The sequence below is a fragment of the Eriocheir sinensis genome, chromosome 59, assembly GCF_024679095.1.
Source record: "Eriocheir sinensis breed Jianghai 21 chromosome 59, ASM2467909v1, whole genome shotgun sequence".
NCBI lineage: Eukaryota > Metazoa > Arthropoda > Malacostraca > Decapoda > Varunidae > Eriocheir > Eriocheir sinensis.
The window spans coordinates 4,030,591-4,051,994 of record NC_066567.1 but is presented as its reverse complement, the minus strand read 5'-3'; the positions used below and the strand labels follow the sequence as shown (position 1 = coordinate 4,051,994).

At 43.9% G+C, this 21,404-nt stretch overlaps 1 protein-coding gene across 5 annotated transcripts in view; it reads left to right on the top strand.

Moving 5' to 3' along the window:
• Window positions 1–21,404, top strand: part of LOC126985409 (uncharacterized) — a 57,961-nt gene that overhangs the window by 32,074 nt on the left and 4,483 nt on the right. Inside the window, exon 1 of one of the 5 annotated variants that reach the window (XM_050840245.1) lies at window positions 13,012–13,812. The exons of 1 other annotated variant lie outside the window; for it this stretch is intronic. In XM_050840245.1, coding sequence (XP_050696202.1) covers window positions 13,642–13,812 — 171 coding nt within the window. In that variant the 5' untranslated portion in view covers window positions 13,012–13,641. Of the gene's footprint in view, window positions 1–13,011; window positions 13,813–19,622; window positions 19,958–19,990; window positions 20,296–20,317; window positions 20,892–21,404 lie in introns of those variants that run through there. 3 more of the 5 variants (XM_050840249.1, XM_050840246.1, XM_050840248.1) reach the window with 3 other exon arrangements.

Below are 21,404 nucleotides of genomic sequence, written 5' to 3'. Positions count from 1 at the left end.
GAGAGAGAGAGAAAGCCTGTTGATTTTCTAATGGTTGCGATTGACACCCAATTGAATATACCTTTTGATCTCTCTCTCTCTCTCTCTCTCTCTCTCTCTCTCTCTCTCTCGTATAGCAACTCGCGGTTACAGAGTGAGTCGCGAGATTTCCTTTTTTTTTTTTTACTGTTCCACTTCCTCTAAATTTTCGCCTTCTTTTCCTCCTCATCCTCCGCTGCTTGCTCCTCCTTTGCCTCAGATGTGTGTACTCAAAATCCACATTATTTCTCAGCTCTCTCCTCCTCCTCCTCCTTCTTCGTCTTTTTCTCCTTCTCGTTCTCGTGTTCCTTATTATCTTCCTCTCCACTTTTTCCTCCTCCTCCTCCTCCTCCTCCTCCAGTCATGCACCTTTGCGCTAGAAATAATAATCATGCGCTCAACATTGGGGGAAGCCTCATGAAAAATCGGATCTTGTGGTCACCCCCAGCAATCACTTGAATACTCAAAGTTCTGGAAGTCTGTGAGAAAAAGCTAATACTATGCTTGAGCCAGTGATTTTGCACTTCCAGTATACCTCAGAGTGGTAATGATGTGTCGGTATATCCAGAATATCTAGTCACCTTGAATGTGCAATGCAGTTTTGATCACATAAGTGCAGGAAGAACATTGAGTTATTTGAGGGAGTGCAACAACGTGCTACGAAAATTACATAATCGTTGAAGGCACATCCTCTTTACGTAAGAAAAGATGATGAGGATGAGGATGAGGATTTGATACAGGTTTTCATATTTACCTTGGCAAGTTCAGTAACGTTGATCGCTCCAAGGTTTTTGAGCGCCAAACTAACCCAAGGTCGATCAGTATCAGTGAGGGGATGCAGGACAGACATCGGCAAGTTTTTGGCTTTCACTGGTAGCCTGGTATCATATATATAGGTCTTTCTCTGCCTCTGTGGTGGATATATAGTGGAGTATTTCCCATGTGGTATTGGTATGCTGGATATCCTCTCCCTTAAGGTGCAGGACTTTGCATTTTTTCTTCATTGAACTGTAGCAGCCACTTTTTGTTCCATCCCTGTAGCTTGGTGATGTCTTCTGGTAGGAAATCCGCAGTCAAGGGGTTAAATCACTTGAGACGACAGCCTCGTTATGAGCCAACACTTTCTATTGTCTGCTTTTCCACGATTCCATATTTCCACGTTCCCCTCCGTAGTGTAGTGGTTAGCGTGCCTAGCTACGAATCCGCGGGGCCTGGTTCGAATCCCGGCCCCAGCAGTAGGCGTGCAGCTTTGATTTTCTCTCTCTCTCTCTCTCTCTCTTTCTCGTATAGCATCTCGCGGCTACAGAGTGACTTAGGAGCTTGAACAAAATTTCTCCCCTTTTCTTATTTTTTTTTACTGTTTCACTTCCTCCCCATCTTTTTTTTCTCTTCCTCCTCCTCCTCCTCCTCTGGTGCTTGCTCTTCCCCTTCTTCATCTTACTCCCTTGCTTCAGCTGTATATGCTAAAGTATCCACCAGTTTCTTTGTTCTCCACCTCCTCCTTCTCCTCTTCCTCGCCTCCACCTTCTCCCCATCCTTCTACTCCTTCTTTTGCCCTTCCTCCTCCTCCTCCTCCTCCAGTCATGCACTTTTGGTCCATAAATAGTAATAATGCGCACAACGCGGGGCTGAAGTCTCATGAGAAATCGGAACTTGCGGTCATCCCTCAGCAGTGGCTTGAAACGCAAAGTATATGGAAGTCTGCCTGAAAAAAGACTAATGCTATGCTCGGTTCCGTGGCGAGGCATTTTCAATGTACAACAGCGTAGTGATTTTACGTTGGTGTGTCTAGTTGGTATGACCTCTCCTGGATTAAGCAGTGCACTTCCGATATCCAAATTGCAGGAATTACATTGAGTTATTTGAGAGAGTGCTACATCGCCCTGCGAAAATTACCTCATGTTTATGTCCACATCCTTTTTCCGTAAGATAAAATTCGACTGTGGACGATTCGATACAGGTTTTCACAACTTCCTGAAGAGGTTAACATCGACCATTTCAAGTTTTCTTTAGCTACAAACTAACCCAAGGTCAATCAGTATAGGCGAGGGGATGTAGTACAGACATACAGACATCGGCAGGAATTTTTTCTTGAACAGCGTCATCCTCCCTGGAACAACCCTCCAACAGAAGGAGTTATGCAAGAACGAGCAACATTTGAAATTCGCTTCGATCTTTACTTTGTTGAGTCAGGAGTGAATTGAATGGCCTCACACGTTTATTTTTTTTTTATGTTTGGGGGGGGGGGGGGGGGGACAGTAAAGGAAACAATAAAGAAAGAAAAGACAAAAACAAACCGCTAATCGCTGCTCCTGTAAAAGCAAACAGAAGGAGCGTCATGGAGCAAGTGTTTTAATCCGCTCCGTAGGTCCCTGACGTGTCCGACGAACATATCAAATCACTTAAGGCGGCAGTATTGTTATAAGCCGACATGTTTTCTGTTGCCTGCTTTTCCAATTTTCCATAATTCCAGTTTATTTCTCCAGTTTCTCCAGTTCCATTTTCTCCTCTCACTTCTGATTAGGCCAATTTGCCTTTAAAGGTAGACGATATTTTTTTGTTCTTTTACGTAAATATGTATGTCAATCAGTCTAGCTATTTGCATTTTATATTAGTCTGTCTTTCTCTCAGGAACTCGTCTTGAATATTTAATATTTCGACAAGTGAGGGAGAAGTCAGACCTACAATCTTGCCTCTAGACACATTTGAAAGAGTCGAAAGCAGCGTTAGCAAACCAAACCTGATATAATGTCGCCTAACCTCACCCAATCTAATCTCTTCTAATCTAACCAACCCAGTTCTAGTCTCACCTAACCGCACCCAACCTAACCTAACCTAACCAACCCAGTTCTAGTCTCACCTAACCGCACCCAACCTAACCTAACCTAACCAACCCAGTTCTAGTCTCACCTAACCGTACCTAACCTAAACATCCAGTTCTAACTTCACCTAACCGTACCCAACCTAACCTAATCAAATTTAACCAAGCCAGTTCTAACTTCCACTAACCGTACCGAACCGAACCTAATCAAACTTAACCAAGCCAGTTCTAACTTCCCCTAACCGTACCCAACCTAACCTAATCAAACTTAACCAAGCCAGTTCTAACTTCACCTAACCGTACCCAACCTAACCTAATCAAACTTACCCAAGCCATTTCTAACTTCCCCTAACCGTACCCAACCTAACCTAATCAAACTTAACCAAGCCAGTTCTAACTTCACCTAACCGTACCCAACCTAACCTAATCAAACTTAACCAAGCCATTTCTAACTTCCCCTAACCGTACCCAACCTAACCTAATCAAACTTAACCAAGCCAGTTCTAACTTCACCTAACCGTACCCAACCTAACCTAATCAAACTTAACCAAGCCATTTCTAACTTCCCCTAACCGTACCCAACCTAACCTAATCAAACTTAACCAAGCCAGTTCTAACTTCCCCTAATCGTACCCAACCTGACCTAATCTACCCTAACCAAACCAGTTTTAATTCCACATAACCGTACCCAGCGTAACCTAACCTAACTAACCAAGTTCTAACGTCGCCAAACATTACTCAACTTAACCTAGTCTAACATCGCACAGCCCATTCCAACTTCACCTAATCTAACCCATTCCAATGTAACCTTACTTAAGCCATTCCAACCAAACATACTATAGACCATTACAACCTTACCTAACCTAATCAAACCCATTACAACCTTACCTAACCTCATCAAACCCATTACAACCTTACTTAACCTTATCAAACCCATGACAACCTTACCTAACCTCATCAAACCCATTACAACCTTACCTAATCAAACCCATTACATCCTTACCTAACCTCATCAAACCCATTACAACCTTACCTAACCTCATCAAACCCATTACATCCTTACTTAACCTAATCAAACCCATTACAACTTTACCTAACCTCATCAAACCCATGACAACCTTACCTAACCTCATCAAACCCATTACAACCTTACCTAATCAAACCCATTACATCCTTACCTAACCTCATTAAACCCATTACAATCTTACCTAACCTCATCAAACCCATTACAACCTTACCTAACCTTACCCAACCCATTACAACCTTACCTAACCTTACCCAACCCATTACAACCTTACCTAACCTTACCCAACCCATTACAACCTTACCTAGCCTTACCCAACCCAATAAATTTTAACCCATTCCAACCTAACCTAACCTATTCCTACCTTGCCTTACATGACCCATTCGAAATTTAGGTCGTTATGAAAGCTTTTAGGCGGTGATGATGCAGCAAAACAAACACGTAACAACTTAATAGATTCCTGCAGTGTTGCTTTTAGTATTAATGAAAGGAAAAGATAACAGACGAAAATAATAAAGTGGAAAAGTGCAACTGAGAGATAGCACTTGAGTGAATGTAGGTGACTATCCCTCTCTCTCATTCTATCTGTCTATCTGTCTATTTATCTATCTATCGCTTTATTTATCTATCTTACTTCACTTGCAGATAAAGTAATAAAGTAGGAGACACACCTGAACGAAAATGAGAAAAGAACACCTGGATAAAAAGGTTAAGAAAAGGTGAGACGAGAGAGAGAGAGAGAGAGAGAGAGAGAGAGAGAGAGAGAGAGAGAGAGAGAGAGAGAGAGAGAGAGAGAGAGAGAGAGAGAGAGAGAGAGAGAGAGAGAGAGAGAGAGAGAGCGCTTTGTGTGTAACGTTGAAGGACAGGTAAATTCACACCTGTCCAGATTCATCATTCTTTCCCGGGCTAATTAAGAAAGCGAAAGTGCGAACGAAATGAAAACGAAAATAATTTGACGGAAAAAATAAATTATGCAGAAAAAAACATTAAAAAGATAAAAGGAAAAACAAAAATAAAGGAAAACAATGAATGAGGAGATAAACACATTCACACACACACACACACACACACACACACACACACACACACACACACACACACACACACACACTATGTCGCTCTTTAAGAGTCATTACCTAGCGAGAGCTTGATTAGAGAGAGAGAGAGAGAGAGAGAGAGAGAGAGAGCAAATGATCGTAAATGAAATGCGGCAAAAACGATCCCTAGGCATGATTGGCGATGAGAGAGAGAGAGAGAGAGAGAGAGAGAGATTTACAAAGATTTACAAAGAAAATCAGACCACATAGACCCCATGGTCCAGACTAGGTGGTCTGTCCTTAAACCTAAGTGATTCTACATTAATCAGATGGTTCCAAAACGTTGCATTTCTACTCTACAGTAGTTAATATTAAGTTTAATGAAGTGTCGGTCGAGCTTGTTTTTAAAGGAGTCAATCGTGTTACACTGGACTACTGAAGGTGGGAGCTTATTCCATCCTCGCACTACAACGTTGGTGAAGAAAAATTTGGTGCAGTCTGAATTTACTTGTCTACATTTGAGTTTTATGCCATTGTTCCTCGTTCGCAAAGTGTCATCGATCATAAACAATTTTGTTCTGTCCACATTCGTGAAACCATTAAGTATTTTAAAACATTCGATCAGTTTTCCTCGGAGGCGGCGTTTCTCAAGCGAGAACATGTTAAGGGTGGAAAGCCTTTCTTCGTAAGATTTGTTGCGCAAGGAAGGGATCATTTTTGTTGCCCGACGCTGAACACCTTCTAATTTAGCAATGTCCTTTGCATGGTGGGGAGACCAAAACTGTACCGCATATTCCAAGTGGGGTCTGACTAAACTATTGTAGAGCGGAAGTATTGCATCTTTATTCCTGAATAAAAAGTTTCTTTTAATGAAGCCCAACATTCTGTTCGCTTTATTTGCTGCATCGATACATTAATGTGAGAATTTGAGGTTTGACGCGATTTTGACCCCCAGGTCCTTAACGCATTGAATGCTTTTGAGTTTAACGCCGCGCATTTCGTAATCGAACTTCTTATTCCTCGTTCCAACTTGAAGGACCTGGCACTTGTCTACGGTAAAGAGCGTCTCCCATCTATCCGACCAAGCTGAAATTTTGTGCAAATCCTCTTGGAGGCTTTGCCTGTCTTCGTCAGTGAGAACCGAGTTACTAATCTTTGTGTCGTCTGCAAATTTACTAATGCGATTATTGAGTCCAGCATCCACATCGTTGATGTAAATAATGAAGAGCACTGGGCCAAGAACCGAGCCCTGAGGGACGCCACTAGTGACCGGCGCCCACTCTGAGATCAATCCGTCAATCACCACTCTTTGTTGTCTGTTGCTCAACCAATTCGCGATCCATTGGTTTACTTGACAGTCAATACCTATTTGCTTTAATTTATAAAGTAATTTATGATGTGGGACTTTATCAAACGCTTTCTGGAAATCAAGATAGACTATGTCCAATGATTTGGTTACGTCATAAACTGAGAAGAGGTCGTTATAAAAGGTCAATAGGTTTGATAGCCAGGATCTTTTGTTACGGAAGCCATGTTGTGAATCCCCAATTAATGAGTGGCTTTCAAGGTAACTCACAATTTTGTCTCTAATTATGCTCTCAAGTAGCTTACCTACAACTGAAGTTAGACTAATGGGTCTGTAATTACCTGGTATTTTTTATCTCCTTTCTTAAAAATCGGTGTTACGTTAGCCTTTTTCCAATCCGAAGGGACGATGCCTTGTCGCAAGGACATATTGAATACGGTTGTGAGGGAGGAGAGTATTTCGCTCTTTGTTTCTTTAAGTAGTATAGGATATACTTTATCGGGTCCGGGACTTTTATTTGCTTTAAGTGATTGGAGAGCTTTAAAGACTTCATCGGTTGTTATTTCAAAATTAGGCAATGCATGCTCGAGATTTACATTAGTACTGGTGCTGGTGGTAGTGGGAGGAAGACTGTTAGTATTAAACACCGAGGAAAAGTAACTGTTTAAGAGGTTTGCAACGTGTTGGCTGTCAGTCACTAGTGCACCGTCGCTGTTTGTTAAAGATCCAGTTCCACTTCTGATCGCCTTTCTGTTGTTTATGTGACTGAAGAAGGATGTTGGATTATTTTTACAGTTGGCTGCAATATTTTCTTTATATCTACGCTTTGCCTGACATACTAATCTTTTTACTCGTCGCCTGGCATCATGGTGAAGTCTAATGTTTTCGGGCGTGCTTTGTTCTTTCTTTAACCTGTAAGACAATTTTCTCTCCTTGACTGAGTGTTTAATTTCGCTATTAAACCAAGGTGGGCTTTTATTAGTGTTATTTCGCTTCTCGCACTAGGAGAGAGAGAGAGAGAGAGAGAGAGAGAGAGAGAGAGAGAGTGTGTGTGTGAGGCTTATGTAACAGGAGTAGTGGGAGGGACAAAAGAGAGAAAGGGAAAGGAAAGAAGTAAAGAAAAAGAGAGAGAGAAAAGTGAAAGCAAAACTACTTCTACTACTTTTTTTTCCAACAAAGGAGTCGGCTCAAAGGCAACAAAAAGAGTGTAGAAAAAAAGCCCGCTACTCACCGCTCCCACAACAGACAAAAGTAGGGTGGCCAAAAGAGAGGTCAATTTCGGGTGGAGAGGTGTCTTGATACACTCTTCTTGAAGGAGGTCAAGTCATAGGCAGGAGGAAATGCAGACGAAGGAAGGCTGTTCCAGAGTTTACTAGTGTAAGGGATGAAAAAGAGAAGATGCTGGTTAACTCTTGCATAAGGGGTTTGGACACTATAGGGATGAGCTAGAGTAGAAAGTCGTGTGCAGCGGGGCCGCCGGAGGAGGGGGAGGCATGCAGTTAGCAAGTTCAGAAGAGCAGTCAGCATGAAAATATCGATAGAAGATAGAGAGGCAACATGGCGGCGGAATTTAAGAGGTAGAAGACTATCTGTATGTGGAAGGGATTGAGACGAAGAGCCTTTACTCTGTCCAAGAGAGCTGTGTGAGTGGAGGCCCCCCACACATGTGATGTATGCTCCATACGAACGCGGACAAGGCCCCTGTATATGGACAGTAAAACTACTTTTACTACTACTACTACTACTACTACTACTACTACTACTACTACTACTACTACTACTACTACTACTACTACTACTACTACTACTACTACTACTACTACTACTACTACTACTACTACTACTACTACTACTACTACTACTACTATACTACTACTACTACTACTACTACTACTACTACTACTACTACTATACTACTACTACTACTACTACTACTTACTTTTTTTTACTACTACGGGCCTCCATCTATTAAGAGTTGCGTTGTGAGCAGTATATTTTCTCATATCCTTTCACAAAGCAATTCATTGGCCCACTCAATGACTGTGGCCGACAACCATCTTTATTTAATATCACAAACTTTACTAAACATTTGATTTCTAAGCTAACAGAGCTTGTGGTTGATACGACTATCAACCACCGTCGCCTCAAAGTCCAGGTCAGCAATGCGGGTGGTTTTGGGTGCAGGTGACCTGGTTCCTCTCAGGCAGACCAAGGCTGACCTCAGGAGGGAGAAGGACAGCCTGCATCTCATCATGGAGACCAAACTTCTTATTGGCTGTTGTTTCTTATCCGCCAGTGTTTCGGCGAGTCTTGCGTAGAAGCTCTGCGCCCTTGGTCCCATCCCTCCTGCCGTCGTGAATACTACCGGGGTGAAGGAGCCCTGGTCCACATTCTGTATTCTTTCTTCATATGCTCTGTTCTTCTCTTGTTCGTTTCTTCTGTGGGCTGCATCAAGGGTCAGGTCTCTGTGGCAATGGGCCATGGGATCAAAGATCCTTATATCAAAGTATGCCCTTTGTCCACGAGTCCAAAACCCTCTGGCGCTAACATCCACTCGTGCTTCGTTCGAAACATTAGCGGTGCGGTGTTCGCCTTGCAGAGGGAGCAGCATGGGTTCCACAGTCACGTCGTGGCAGACTTCTTTCAGCATCTGAGCTGTTACGTCTCTTACTTCATCATGTCTCATGCAGACGAAACCTCCTCTCTTGCATGTCATGGCATGATTTTGGTTGAAGGGTGAGCCACAGTTACACATGTTTGGGAGCCCATCCACTGGCCAGCCATACCTGAGGGCAAGGGCATCAGTAAATTCTTTTTTGTTTAAGTTGAAGCCTTTTGCCCTGATAGGTAGTGTGGTTAGCCAGTTTGAAGCGCCACTTCCTGTGCAATATCTGTCCTCCTCCTTGTGTCTTCTGGGAGTTCTCTCATTAGGTCACTCAGAGTGTCTCTCTGTTTTCCTTCTCTGTTTATGGAGATTTCATTCCTTAGTGACCTAATATCTTGAGGGTTGTCTTCACCCCTTTCATTTTGATTGGTAATATATCCGGTCAAGGAGGCTGTGATTCGGATTGAGTTCCCGAATTCAGACTCAGCCAGATTTTGCGGGTTGGTGATGCCGAGCCCACCCATTCTTGGCGGCAACTCCAGCAATCTTCTCTCCTGGTCACTGGGACATCTCCCATTTGCTATCGCCGGTATGAAGGTGTTTCTGATAGCATCTTCCAGAGGTTTTAGTAACGGAGCAACATCAGGAACTGTCCTCATGAGGTAGTTCCATTTATGCTTGACACCGTACGTAAATGCTGCGTAGGCTGCTTGGGGTTCTGTTTTGGCGATCTCGCTCAGTTTCTGCAGTTCGGAGTACTACTACTACTACTACTACTACTACTACTACTACTACTACTACTACTACTACTATACTACTACTACTACTACTACTACTACTACTACTACTACTACTACTACTACTACTACTACTACTACTACTACTACTACTACTACTACTACTACTACTACTACTACTACTACTACTACTATACTACTACTACTACTACTACTACTACTACTACTACTACTACTACTACTACTACTACCACTACAATAACAAAAAACAGCAATCAAGTCCTACACATGATGAATATAACCCCAACACCTTTATTACAATCAATCATTTTTACTTCCCTGATTCACGCATTCACCCACTAATTAGTCAACCAATTTACCTGTGTCTCCGTCTGCCCCGGGAACGTGTGCACCCGTACTATGCAGCCCTGACTCTAGACACACCTGTTACTTATTTATGAACGTGAGTTATGCAATTACATGGGAACTTATTTATTATTCAACGATGTAATTTCAACCTTTCTTTGTGTGTGTGTGTGTGTGTGTGTGTGTGTGTGTGTGTGTGTGTGTGTGTGTGTGTGTGTGTGTGTGTGTGTGTGTCACCTGTTGGCCTCACCTGCCCTACCTTTGTACGTATACCTGTGTGTGTTTCTTGTGTATAACTATTTTTTTCCCCCTCTAGTGTATTCGCTGATGCATGACACCCTCTGCCCTACCGACCGTCACAGTGCAGGAGGTGGTGGAGGTGGTTGTGGTGGTGGTGGAGGAGGTGGTGGTGGTGGTGGAGGAGGTGGGAGGTTAAATTAGCACGTTGTCGTAGTTCTGGCATCCCTTGTTGCCAGGTGGAGAAGTGAGGTGCCAGAGGAAGGACAAGCGTGACAGAGTCTCGAATTATCAATGGTGCGTGTGTGGGTGAGAGAGAGAGATTTACCATTCTGCAACACAAAACAAAGAACAAAAATGAAAAACAAGAGCAATGAAAGCATATCTACGCAATGTTTGTGTGTGTGTGTGTGTGTGTGTGTGTGTGTGTGTGTGTGTGTTATGGCAGCACAGGAACACACACACAACACAAAAAACACGCAACACAAGAAAAACAAGAACAAAAATGGAAACGAAAGCACCCACCACCACCACACAAGGCCTTCCCAACAGCATTTCCTTCCTAGTTTACACACACACACACACACACACACACACACACACACACACACACACCTCTCTTTACCGATTAGGCACTAGGATTTAACTCCCTCACTCCCTCCCCTCTTCCCCTCCCTCCCCTCTTTCCCTCCCTTCCCTCTTTCCCTCCCTTCCTCTTTCCCTCCCTTCCTCTTTCCCTCCCTTCCTCTTTCCCTCCCTTCCTCTTTCCCTCCCTTCCCTCTTTCCCTCCCTCCCCTCTTTCCCTCCCTCCCCTCTTTCCCTCCCTCCCCTCTTTCCCTCCCTTCCCTCTTTCCCTCCCTCCCCTCTTTCCCTCCCTTCCCTCTTTCCCTCCCTCCCCTCTTTCCCTCCCTCCCTGACTGATTTAAGGAAAATTATTACCCAAGGAAACACGGGTAAAACTCATTACTTCCCCTCCCCCTCTTCCCCCCTTCCCCCCCTTCCTCTGTCCTCCCTCTCCTTTCCCTCTCCCCTCATGTTTCCTCTCTTCTCCCTTCCCCTCTCACCCCCTTCTCCCACTCCCCTCCCCTCCCTCGCTTGTTCTCTTTGTGTGTGTGTGTGTGTGTGTGTGTGTGTGTGTGTGTGTGTGTGTGTGTGTGTGTGTGTGTTTGCTTTGATTTCATCACGTCGTGCTAATATTTCCTCATTTTTCCCTTCTCTAATTTCTCTCTCTCTCTCTCTCTCTCTCTCTCTCTCTCTCTCTCTCTCTCTCTCTCTCTCTCTCTCTCTCTCTCTCTCTCTCTCTCTCTCTCTCTCTCTCTGCTATTATTATCTATCTCTTTTTCATCTACTCTTCTATCCTCTATTCCTCTTTCGCTTTATCTTCTTTCTTTTTCCTTTATCTTCTTTTGCATTGCTTTAACCCTCCTCCTCCTCCTCCTCCTCCTCCTCCTCCTCCTCCTCTCTTTCCCTCTTGGTCCTCCTTTCTTTATTATCTCCCATTATTTTCCTCTTTTATTCGTCTCCTCCTTTATCGCTCCACTTTTATCCCGCTCCTCCTCCTCCTCCTTCTCCTCCTCCTCCTCCTTCTTCTCACCATCATCATCATCATTTTTTCATTCCCCTCTATTTTCCCTTTCCTTCCCCTCCTCATATATTTCTCTATTCTTTATCACTTCATTTAATTCTCTTCCTCTCCTCTCTCCTTCTCCCTCCATTCGTCTGATTTCTCTTCCTCGTTTCCACCACTTTCTCATTCCTCCTTCTCCCCCCTTCGCTCTTCTGTTCATATTTTCTCTTTCTCTTTCCTCCTTTTTGCTCCTTGTTTTCTTCCTCTCTCCTTTCTTCTTCTCTATATCTATCTATTTATTCCTTCTATTCCATCTCCTTTTTCCTTTCCTCTTTCCCCTCCTCTTTTCTCATTCTTTCTCCTTATTTCCATCTTTCAATCTACCTTCCTCCATTTTTTCTTCCTTCCTCCTCTTCCTCTTTCTTCTCTATAACTGCCCTCCTTCTTCCTCCTTTCCTTTTTTCCTTACCCTTATTTTTCCTTTCCTACCCTCTCTCCTTCCCTTAATCCCTCTCTCTCTCTCCATCCCCATTTCCTCCCTTTTCCCTCCTCCCTTTCCTTCTTCCCTCTTCCACTTTAGTATTTTCTTCTTTTCCACCTCTTTTTTTTCTTCCATTCCTCTATCTTTCCATCCCGTAGACTTTATTCACTTTCCTCACTTTTTCCTCTCCTTCCTCCTTTTCCTCCCTTTTTCCTCCTTTTCCCTCCTTCTTCCCTTTTTCCTCACAGTATTCTCTCCCTTCCCATCTCTTTTCCTCTTTCTCTCAATCTCTCTTAGACTTCATCCTCTTTCCTCAATTTTGTCCTCCTCTTCTTCCTTTTCTTCCCCTTTTCCTCCCTCATCTCTCCCCTTGGTATTCTCTCCCTTCTCACCGTTTCCCCTCTTTCCTCTATTTCTCCATGCTTTTTCCTCTTTCCTCACTTTTTTCCTCTCCTTTCTCGGTCCTCCTCCTCCTCCTCCTCCTCCGCAACCCTTGGTCAACCTCTCTGTCCTTCCTCCCTGCCGGTGCTTCCTCCTCTCTCACTGTTTCACTATCTCCAAGGGGAAGAAGAGGGGAGGAGGGAGGTGGAGGTGGCGGTGGTGGTGGAGGTGGTGGTGGTAATGATTGTGGTGGTGGTACGATTTCCCTCGGTAACCAGTGGTGACCCCGCGGAGGTTCCCTTGACGGGTACCGTAACGTAATGACCACGGGGCCCGGGAAGGCGCATAGATGTGCCCCTGCGGCGGCCACTCAGCGAGGATTATGTGCCTGGCTCGGCCCTTATAAGCGTGCGCACCGCCGGGCAACATGGCTACTTGTCCCTGGCGCGAGGGTTGACAACTGGCAGCGTGGGAAGACTGTCTGCTCCCTGGCCCGTCTGTCTGTCTGTCTGTCTGTTAGCTGGTTTGTTAGTCCGTCTGTTTTGGCTGTCCGTTCTTTGTTTGTTTATGTCTGTCATTCTGTTTCTTTGTCCGTCTGTCTGTTCATCTTTGTCTCTCGCTTACCTGTTCTTTTAATTCGTCTGTTTGCGTCTGTCTGTTATTCTGTTCCTTTATCCATTTGTCTGTCATTCTGTTTCTTTGTCCATCTGTCTGTTCATCTTTATCTCTCTCTTACCTGTTTTTTTAGTACGTCTGTTTGCGTCTGTCTGATATTCTGTTCCTTTGTCCATTTGTCTGTCTATCTGTGACTCCCTTTGTCTGTTATTTGGTCTGTCAGTCCGTCTGTTTGCCTGTCTGTTTCTTCTTTACGTTTCTTTACCTGTGTCTGTCTGTTCGTCTGTTATTCTGTTTCTTTCCCCGTCTGTGATTCCTCTGTTGCCTATTGTGTCGTCTGCCTTTGCCTGTCTGTTTCTCTGTTATTCTGCTTCGTTGTTCTTGTGTCCGTGTCTGTCTGTTCTTCTGTTTCCTTGTCCTCGTGTGTCCGTCTGTGCCTCTTTTGCATGTTATCCTGTCTGTTCGTGTCTTTATTTTCCTCTCCTTCTCTCACTCTCCTCGTCTGTCTGTTTTCTCTCTTCTTCGTCTTCCTTCTCTTCCTCCTCCTCCTCCTCCACTGCGTCTACCCCCCATTCTTCCTGCCGGCGCCTCTTCACTCCACACCTGAGTTAATTAAGGTAAGGTAAGGCAGGTGAGGGGCTTTAAATTTACACCGCCATAAATATTCAGCCCCTGTGTTATTTACTAATTTGTTTGGTTGTTGATGTTGTAGTTTGCATTTGTTTCGTTCTCATTATGCTTGTTCTTGTTTTGTATTTTTTGTCTTTATCTTAATTTTCTTTTCTTTTTGTAGTGGTCGTTTTCTTGATTTTTTTTATCGTTTTTGTCTTTTTTTACCCATTTTGTTCCATGTCATCTTTGTCCCCTTTCTTCTTCTTTTTTTTTCTTTTCCTTTTCTTCTTTTTCTTTCTTCATCTTTTTCTTTCTTCTTCCTCTTCTTCTTCTTCTTCTTCTTCTTCTCCTCCTCCTCCTCTTTCTTCTTCTCTCACTGTTTATTTTCCTCCTCCTCCTCCTCCTTGTTTTCTTCCCCCTCATCCTTTTTATCCTCCTCTTCCTCTCTTCTTCCTACTTGTTCTCCTCCTCCTCCTCCTCCTTTTTTTCCTCTTTATACTCCTCTTCCTTGTCTTCATCTCCTCCGTCCTCTTACTCGTCTTTGCTCTCCTAATTTTCCTACAGCTTGTTCTCTTTCTCCCCCTCCTCCTCCTCCTCCTCCTCCTCTTCTTCATATCCTCAATTCTCCTACTCCTCCTATTTACTCACCTTCTCCTCCACCTTTTTCTCCTCTTTCTCCTCCTCCTCCTCCTTCTTATTCTCTCTCCTCCTCCTCTCTCTCTTACTGGTTCTCTTCCTACTAGTTCACTTTCTTCTCCTCCTCTTATTTATTTTTCTCCTCGTCCTCCTCCTCCTCCTCCTCCTCGTGTACCTGTCGTGTTCACGTTCGCCAGGGGGAGCCAAAGGATCACTACCAGCCTTCGGTTTTTGCGCGTCCCGTTTTCTTTGCGCCGCGCACCGAGGCGGGACACGTGTCTGGCTTCAGGGGGGGCTGCGGCATTTAGGAAGAGGCGTTCATCCCTTTGAATTGCCTGCTTTTATTACTTGTTTCCTTGTGGTGAACTTTTTTCCCTCACCTCTAATTACTTTTTTTTCCTCTCCTTCCTCCTTTTTTTCCTTTTCCCTCCTTTTCCTTCTCTCCTTTACCACCGTCTGTTTTCTTTTAGTCTCTTTCATACTTCACTCTCTTCTTTTTTTTGTCCTCTCTTTCCTCCTTTTCCTCCCTTTTTCCTCATTTTCCTTCTTTCTTCATTCCTCCCAGTATTCTCTCCTTTCCCTTCGTCTTTCCTCTTTTTCTCACTCTCCCTTAGACCTCTTTCCTCTTTTTTGTCTCCTCCCTCTTTCTTCCGTACTTGAAGCATTTTAGAGGTTTTGTTTATGTATATTTAAATTTGTTTTTTTATTTATTTCCATTTTCTTTGTTTATTTTGAGGTGAAGTCTCTCTCTCTCTCTCTCTCTCTCTCTCTCTCTCTCTCTCTCTCTCTCTCTCTCTCTCTCTCTCTCTCTCTCTCTCTCTCTCTCTCCCCCCCCACTTATGTACATCCTAGTTCCGTGTCACGCCGGGCAATAATCACTCTCCCGTATTGTTAGTTTTGTTATATATATAGTGAATAAAGTCTTCCCCGAGGCGCGGATCAAACAACACATCGGAGGCAATCTGTGCGTGTCGGCGGCTGTCCTGTTCGCTGAAAGATTTTGACTTGCGCCGATTTTTTCTTCCCTTTCAAGAACGTATTCCTGCATATTGGAATTTGAAATGCGATCCAGAGAAAAATATAATTACTCCATCTTGCAACACGTAAAGATTTTTCCTTAGTTTAGAAATTCCCTTCCTCTTGATAGACGCTTTCCTTCATAATAGATAAAAAAAGGTTATATCGAATGGTAACCAAAGAAAATTCAGATTAATGTTTCCTTGCGTCAGTATCATAGATGTTTTTCCTTCATGATAAAAAAAAAAAAGTATTAAAAATTTAAGTAGACGAAAAACAACTTATATTTCATTGCGCCAGTATCAAAGATTTTTCCCGAGTTCTATGTTTTTCTTTCTTTTAATGAATACGTTCATTCATACTCGAAGAAAATTGTTTAGCGCAAAAAATCGCAACCCGGCATGAATCAAAATTACTTTTTCTTGCGTCACTCTAATTACTTTGCTTCAGTTTCTCTTCTTTCTTCGTGCCACCGAGTGTATTTCTTCACGTTAGACACACGGAGACACGGAATGTATATAGAAAAAACATGTAGCCAGACAAGAATCAGAATTATGTATCATGGTGCTGACTCTGGGGTGCTGTTCCCTTAGAGTTTTCCTTGACCTTGGAGAATGACTCGGCATAATTTATTGATTATAGTCGTAGGCATTGCCGTATTGACTCATCATACTGACTCATCGTAATGGCTCATCGTATTGACTTAGTTTAGAGGGTTTTTTTAGCCTAAAGCGACTCATCGTAGTGATTCATCGTGCTGACTCTGAAGAAAAAAATTGTCTGGTTTTCCTTGACCTTAGTAAATGTACATAACTTTATTCGCAAAAAAATATAGTTTATGGGAGAAATTTCAACAAGACGATAATTTAATTTGATTTTGCTTTCTTTTAACAATTTCCTTTATTGTGGCTTCTGTATTTCTTAATATTAGGAATGGAGTGAATCTAACTTTTCTGTGTCGCACGAATCATTATTTTTTCATCATTGTAACATCATTCATAGAAGAAAAAATATAAAAGGAATGTCAACAGAACATAAGCCAGAATTTCATTTACATTTGCTTTGTTTTAGAAATATTCCTCCCTTTTAGCTTTTGTATTTCTTTTTATCGGAAAACGAGTGAATAAAATTATTTTTGGCGATACGCGAGTCATTATTTTCATCGTACGCGAGTCATTATTTTCATCGTACGCGAGTCATTATTTTCATCGTGCTGGTGTAAGCATCGCGTCGGAATACTTGGGCCGCCAGTAACCACGTGCAGCGGTGCGATACAGACGTGCAGGCCGCTGTGGTGCACGAGACGCGTGTAAATACCCGCCAGGAAGCAGAGTCGCAGAATTTTCTCTTGTTGTTGTTGTTGCTGTTGTTGGTGATGGTGCTGTTGTTATTGTTGTTGTCGTTGTGTTTGTTGGTGTTGTTTGATACAGTGTAAGTCTGAACGATCGTATAATTTCAGCGTTTTCTTCCAGTATTTATTTATATTTTTGAACTTTTCTTTTCTTTCACCTCCACACAAACACGACTATAAATAAACACACACACACACACACACACACACACACACACACACCACGAGGACGCAAAAAAAATACATGAAGTTACAAATGCAAGAAGTGATAAATATAAGTGACATAACTTTCCCCAACAGAGTAATCGATACATAACTAAATCAACTGTGTCGTGTTTGTTCCTGTAAATAATGTACACAAGCTTAAGGGAGTACGTAATAAAGATTGGCTAAGATACGAGACACTGAGAGCTCAAGCAGAAGGTCGTGTGAATTAATAACGTAACACACACACACACACACACACACACACACACACACACACACACACACACACACACACACACGTTTATCTTCCTTTATATTTTTTTCTTATTCCACGCACGCATCGGTCAAGTAAAAACATTGATTCATATACAAAATAAAGTTGGTTTCTCATGCATCCTGAAGCACAAAACGCAAAGAAATTAGTGATCGATATTCTCTCACGTTTACCTGCAATTATACATCACAAGTAGGGACAGGTATGCACAGAACACACCTGCCCGACCTAACCTGTCCCTCTTAAGTAACAACAACAATAATATCAATAATAGTAAAAATAGTAAAAATAATAATAATAATAATAATAATAATAATAATAATAATAATAATAATAATAATAATAATAATAATAATGGTTGTAAGAGCAATAATGACAATGATAATGATAATGGTGGAATTGTTTGGGTCAGCTGGACTTCTCTTTGGCTCGTTTATGCAATATGTGAAGTGCATTTAGATATCATGACATAACTCTCTCTCTCTCTCTCTCTCTCTCTCTCTCTCTCTCTCTCTCTCTCTCTCTCTCTCTCTCTCTCTCTCTCTCTCTCAGGTGTGTTGTTGGCATATTATAAGTTAGGGAGTTTTTCCTTGTTGCTTCAGGTGCGTCAAAATACTAATTAGCGTGTCACCTGCTCTGATTCACCTGTGTAATGGCCAGCTGACGGGGCAGGTATAACACACTTGTTGACGTGACCCCTTGCCCTCCTCCCCCCCCCCCCCTCTCTCTCTCTCACCCTCTCCCTTTCTCTCATTTCTTTCACCAACTGCCATTCATTTTTCTCTTTGTCCTCCTTTCGTATCCGTCTTTCTCTCTCATTCTTCTTTCACTATCTTCCTTTCATTACTTTCTCTTTTCTACCTTTCGTTCCTAATTCCATCCCTTATCCACCTTTATTTACCTTATATAACCTTATTCATCCTTTTTCTTTACCTGACATAACAACCTCTTCTCACCTCTATCTTACCTGCTCTCATCTTTCGCTGTCTTTCATTCATTTTTCTCTATTTCATCTCTTTCGTACCCAATTTCTATCATCCTTCATCTTTATTTACCTTATATCACCCTATTGAACCCTTTCTTCACCTAACTTAACCTCTCCTCTCCTTTATCTAACGTGTTCTCATCTTCTGCTACCTTCCATCAATTGTATATCTCCTCCCTTTCGTACCTAATTCCTCTCTTTATCCCTCTTTATCCACCTTTGTCATCCCACTCAACCCTTCCTTCACCTGACGACCTCTCCTCACCTTCCTCTCACCTGCACGTCAAGCCCCAGACAGGTAAGTAAGGAGGACTCGACCAGACAGGTGATCAAGGGATAGGTCAGTGGCGGCGGAAGGAGGAGGAGGAGGAGGAGGAGAAGGAGAGGTCGCAGGGTTCAGGAGGAGGAGAGAACCGGTTTGTAGCGACAGAAGGGAAAGGAAGTGAGGTAAGGACGGTCGGGGTAGAGAGGAGGAGGTGGGGAGGGGGGGAGGAAAAAGAAGGAAAATATTGAAGTTTGTTATTTATTTTTGGATTTTAATGAACTCAACTTAGGATGAAGTTTATGGAACGTGAGGAAAGTGAAAGAAAGGATTGGAGAGATGGAGAAGGAGAAGGAGGAGGAGAAAGAAGAGCAATAAGAGGAAGGGAGTACAATAAGGAGGAGGAGGAGTTAGAGAAACTGCATTAACACAGTGAAAATATCCCATTATGAACACCACTGAGTGCCGGGGATCGAACCCGGGTGAAACACTCAGTGGTGTTCATTATCGGATATTTTCACTGTGTTCATACAGTTTTTCTAATGTATGTGTACACCGTATGTGGCATAAGGGGTTGCTTAAAAGCGTTTCCGACAGTCACGAGTGTGAGCAGGGTCACCTTCACCTTCATGTCCACAGTGCGGGGCTGGGGCGTCAGTTATTGGCCGCAGAAGTGACTTCTGGCTCGGTGACCTTTTAGCTTAGCGGTGGCGTAGTTGATTTGCTGCCCTGACTTCCACTCGGAAGGCCCGGGTTCGATCCCCGGCACTCAGTGGTGTTCATTATAGGAGCAGGAGAATGAGGATCGGAGAGGAGTGACCGGAATAAGAAAAGGAGTAAGAGGAAGAGGGAGGAGGAGGAGAGGTAAAAGTAATGACGTCTGCGAGAGAGAGAGAGAGAGAGAGAGAGAGGGAGAGAGAGAGATTCGTGAATGTGGGCCAGGAGGGGAACGGACGAAGAAGTTGCCAAAAGACTGAAATGAAAACGGACTCGATACTGAAGGAAATAATCATGACCGTAATAGTAATAATAATAATAATAATCTTTCCACTACCCACACCAGAGAAAGGTGGGGGAATACTGGAAGGGCCTGGAGGAGGAAGAGGGGGGGGAGGGACGGCGGGTCCCCGGTGACACCTGTGGGCCGCGTATTGAGCGGCGGGACGATAACAGGTTCGCTCTCTGCCCGTCAAACGTTCCTCTATGACTGTCTGGAGTTGGATATTTCGTCATCGGCAGCAGCTCGGGGCCCCGGGCAGAGCGTAACGTTGCCTGCTTGCACCGCCCCGCTGCCAGACGCACGAAGCCTCCCACGCAACAGGGGCGCCGCAGACTGTACCCACGTCATCCCTGGTGTAAGGGACTCGCACTCCGGTCCTGCACGCCGCGCCGGGGGAGGCAAGCCGCCGCCACATTGGGTAATTCAGGGCATGAGGGGTGAGACGGCCCAGGGCCGCGGCGCGACACTCTGGGCAAGCAAAGTTAGCAGCTGAGCCGGCCCGTGCCGTGTATCATTGTTGCCATGTGTAGCATCAGCTGAGGGCGGGGTGCAGCGGCTCTCCTCTCGCTGGCACTGACCCACGAGTGCCTATCGGCCTCCACGCTGCCACCGCCGCCTCGCGCGACCAAAAAACTTCCACTCCGATCAGCGCCGCGCCCCTCGCCGACCTGCGGGGCGAGTTGTGGGATACTGGTGCAAGGAAACAGTGTCACAGTGCCACAGTCACTCAAGCGGCGCCTCGAGGCTACCATGCCTGTGAGTAGAGTGTCGGCCGGGGCCTCCTGCGGCCACGTGGGTGTGTTGGTGTGTGAGAGAGAGAAGTGGTGTTAGTGGGTTTTCAAAGTCTTCCTCTCCCTCCTTCGTCTCCATCCATCTCTCTAATGTGTGAGAAGAGGCGGGACAAGTGTGTGTTAGTGAGAGAGAGAAGTGGTGTTAGTGATTTGCGAAGTCTTCATTTCCTTCCTTCGCCTCCATCCATTTCTCCGGTGTGTGAGAAGAGGCGTGACAGAAGCGTGACAAGTGTGTGTGTGTTAATGTGTGAGAGAGAAGTGGTGTTAGTGGTCTGCAAAGTCTCCCTCTTCTCTCCTTCTTCATCTCCATCCTTCCCTCTGTTGCGTGAGCAGAGGCGTGAGAGAAGTGTGCGTTAGTGTGTTAGTGTGCCGCCACAGAGAAAAATAGTGTTACGGTTTATTCAGCGGTTCAGACTTTTTGTTACTTTCTTTCTGTCTCCTTCCTCTTCCTCCGCTGCTGTGTGAGAAAGACGCGGCGCTGCACAAGTTTGTTTTACTAGTTTGCGGAGTGTTGCAGATCTCTCTCCTGACCACCTTCTTAATTTATCATTCTCCTCTCAGGTAAGGTCAGGTGAGGTGTGGGTGTGTTGTGAGCGAAGGCAGACTGAAGCAGATAGAAGTCACTCATGTGTGTGTGTGTGTGTGTGTGTGTGTGTGTGTGTAATAATAATAATAATGATAATAAACGGTTTATTAAGTGATTGCAGCTGTAAAGCTGAAAATATACACGTTAAAAGTACAGTTTTGAAATATAATAGAAAAAAATGTGTGTGTGTGTGTGTGTGTGTGTGTGTTAACTCGTGCTGTTACGTGTTGATGGTTCATTGATTCTTTATTCCTCTCTCTCTCTCTCTCTCTCTCTCTCTCTCTCTCTCTCTCTCTCTCTCTCTCTGCCTATGGCTCAAACTGTTCAAATTCAGTTAGTGCCTTTTCCTTTCTTGAGAGAGAGAGAGAGAGAGAGAGAGAGAGAGAGAGAGTAATAAAACACCAAAACGGGAGCAAAGTCTAGACTGACTGGGAGGGGAAACAAGGGGAGGAGCAGGAGCGGTGAGGAGAGAGAGAGAGAGAGAGAGC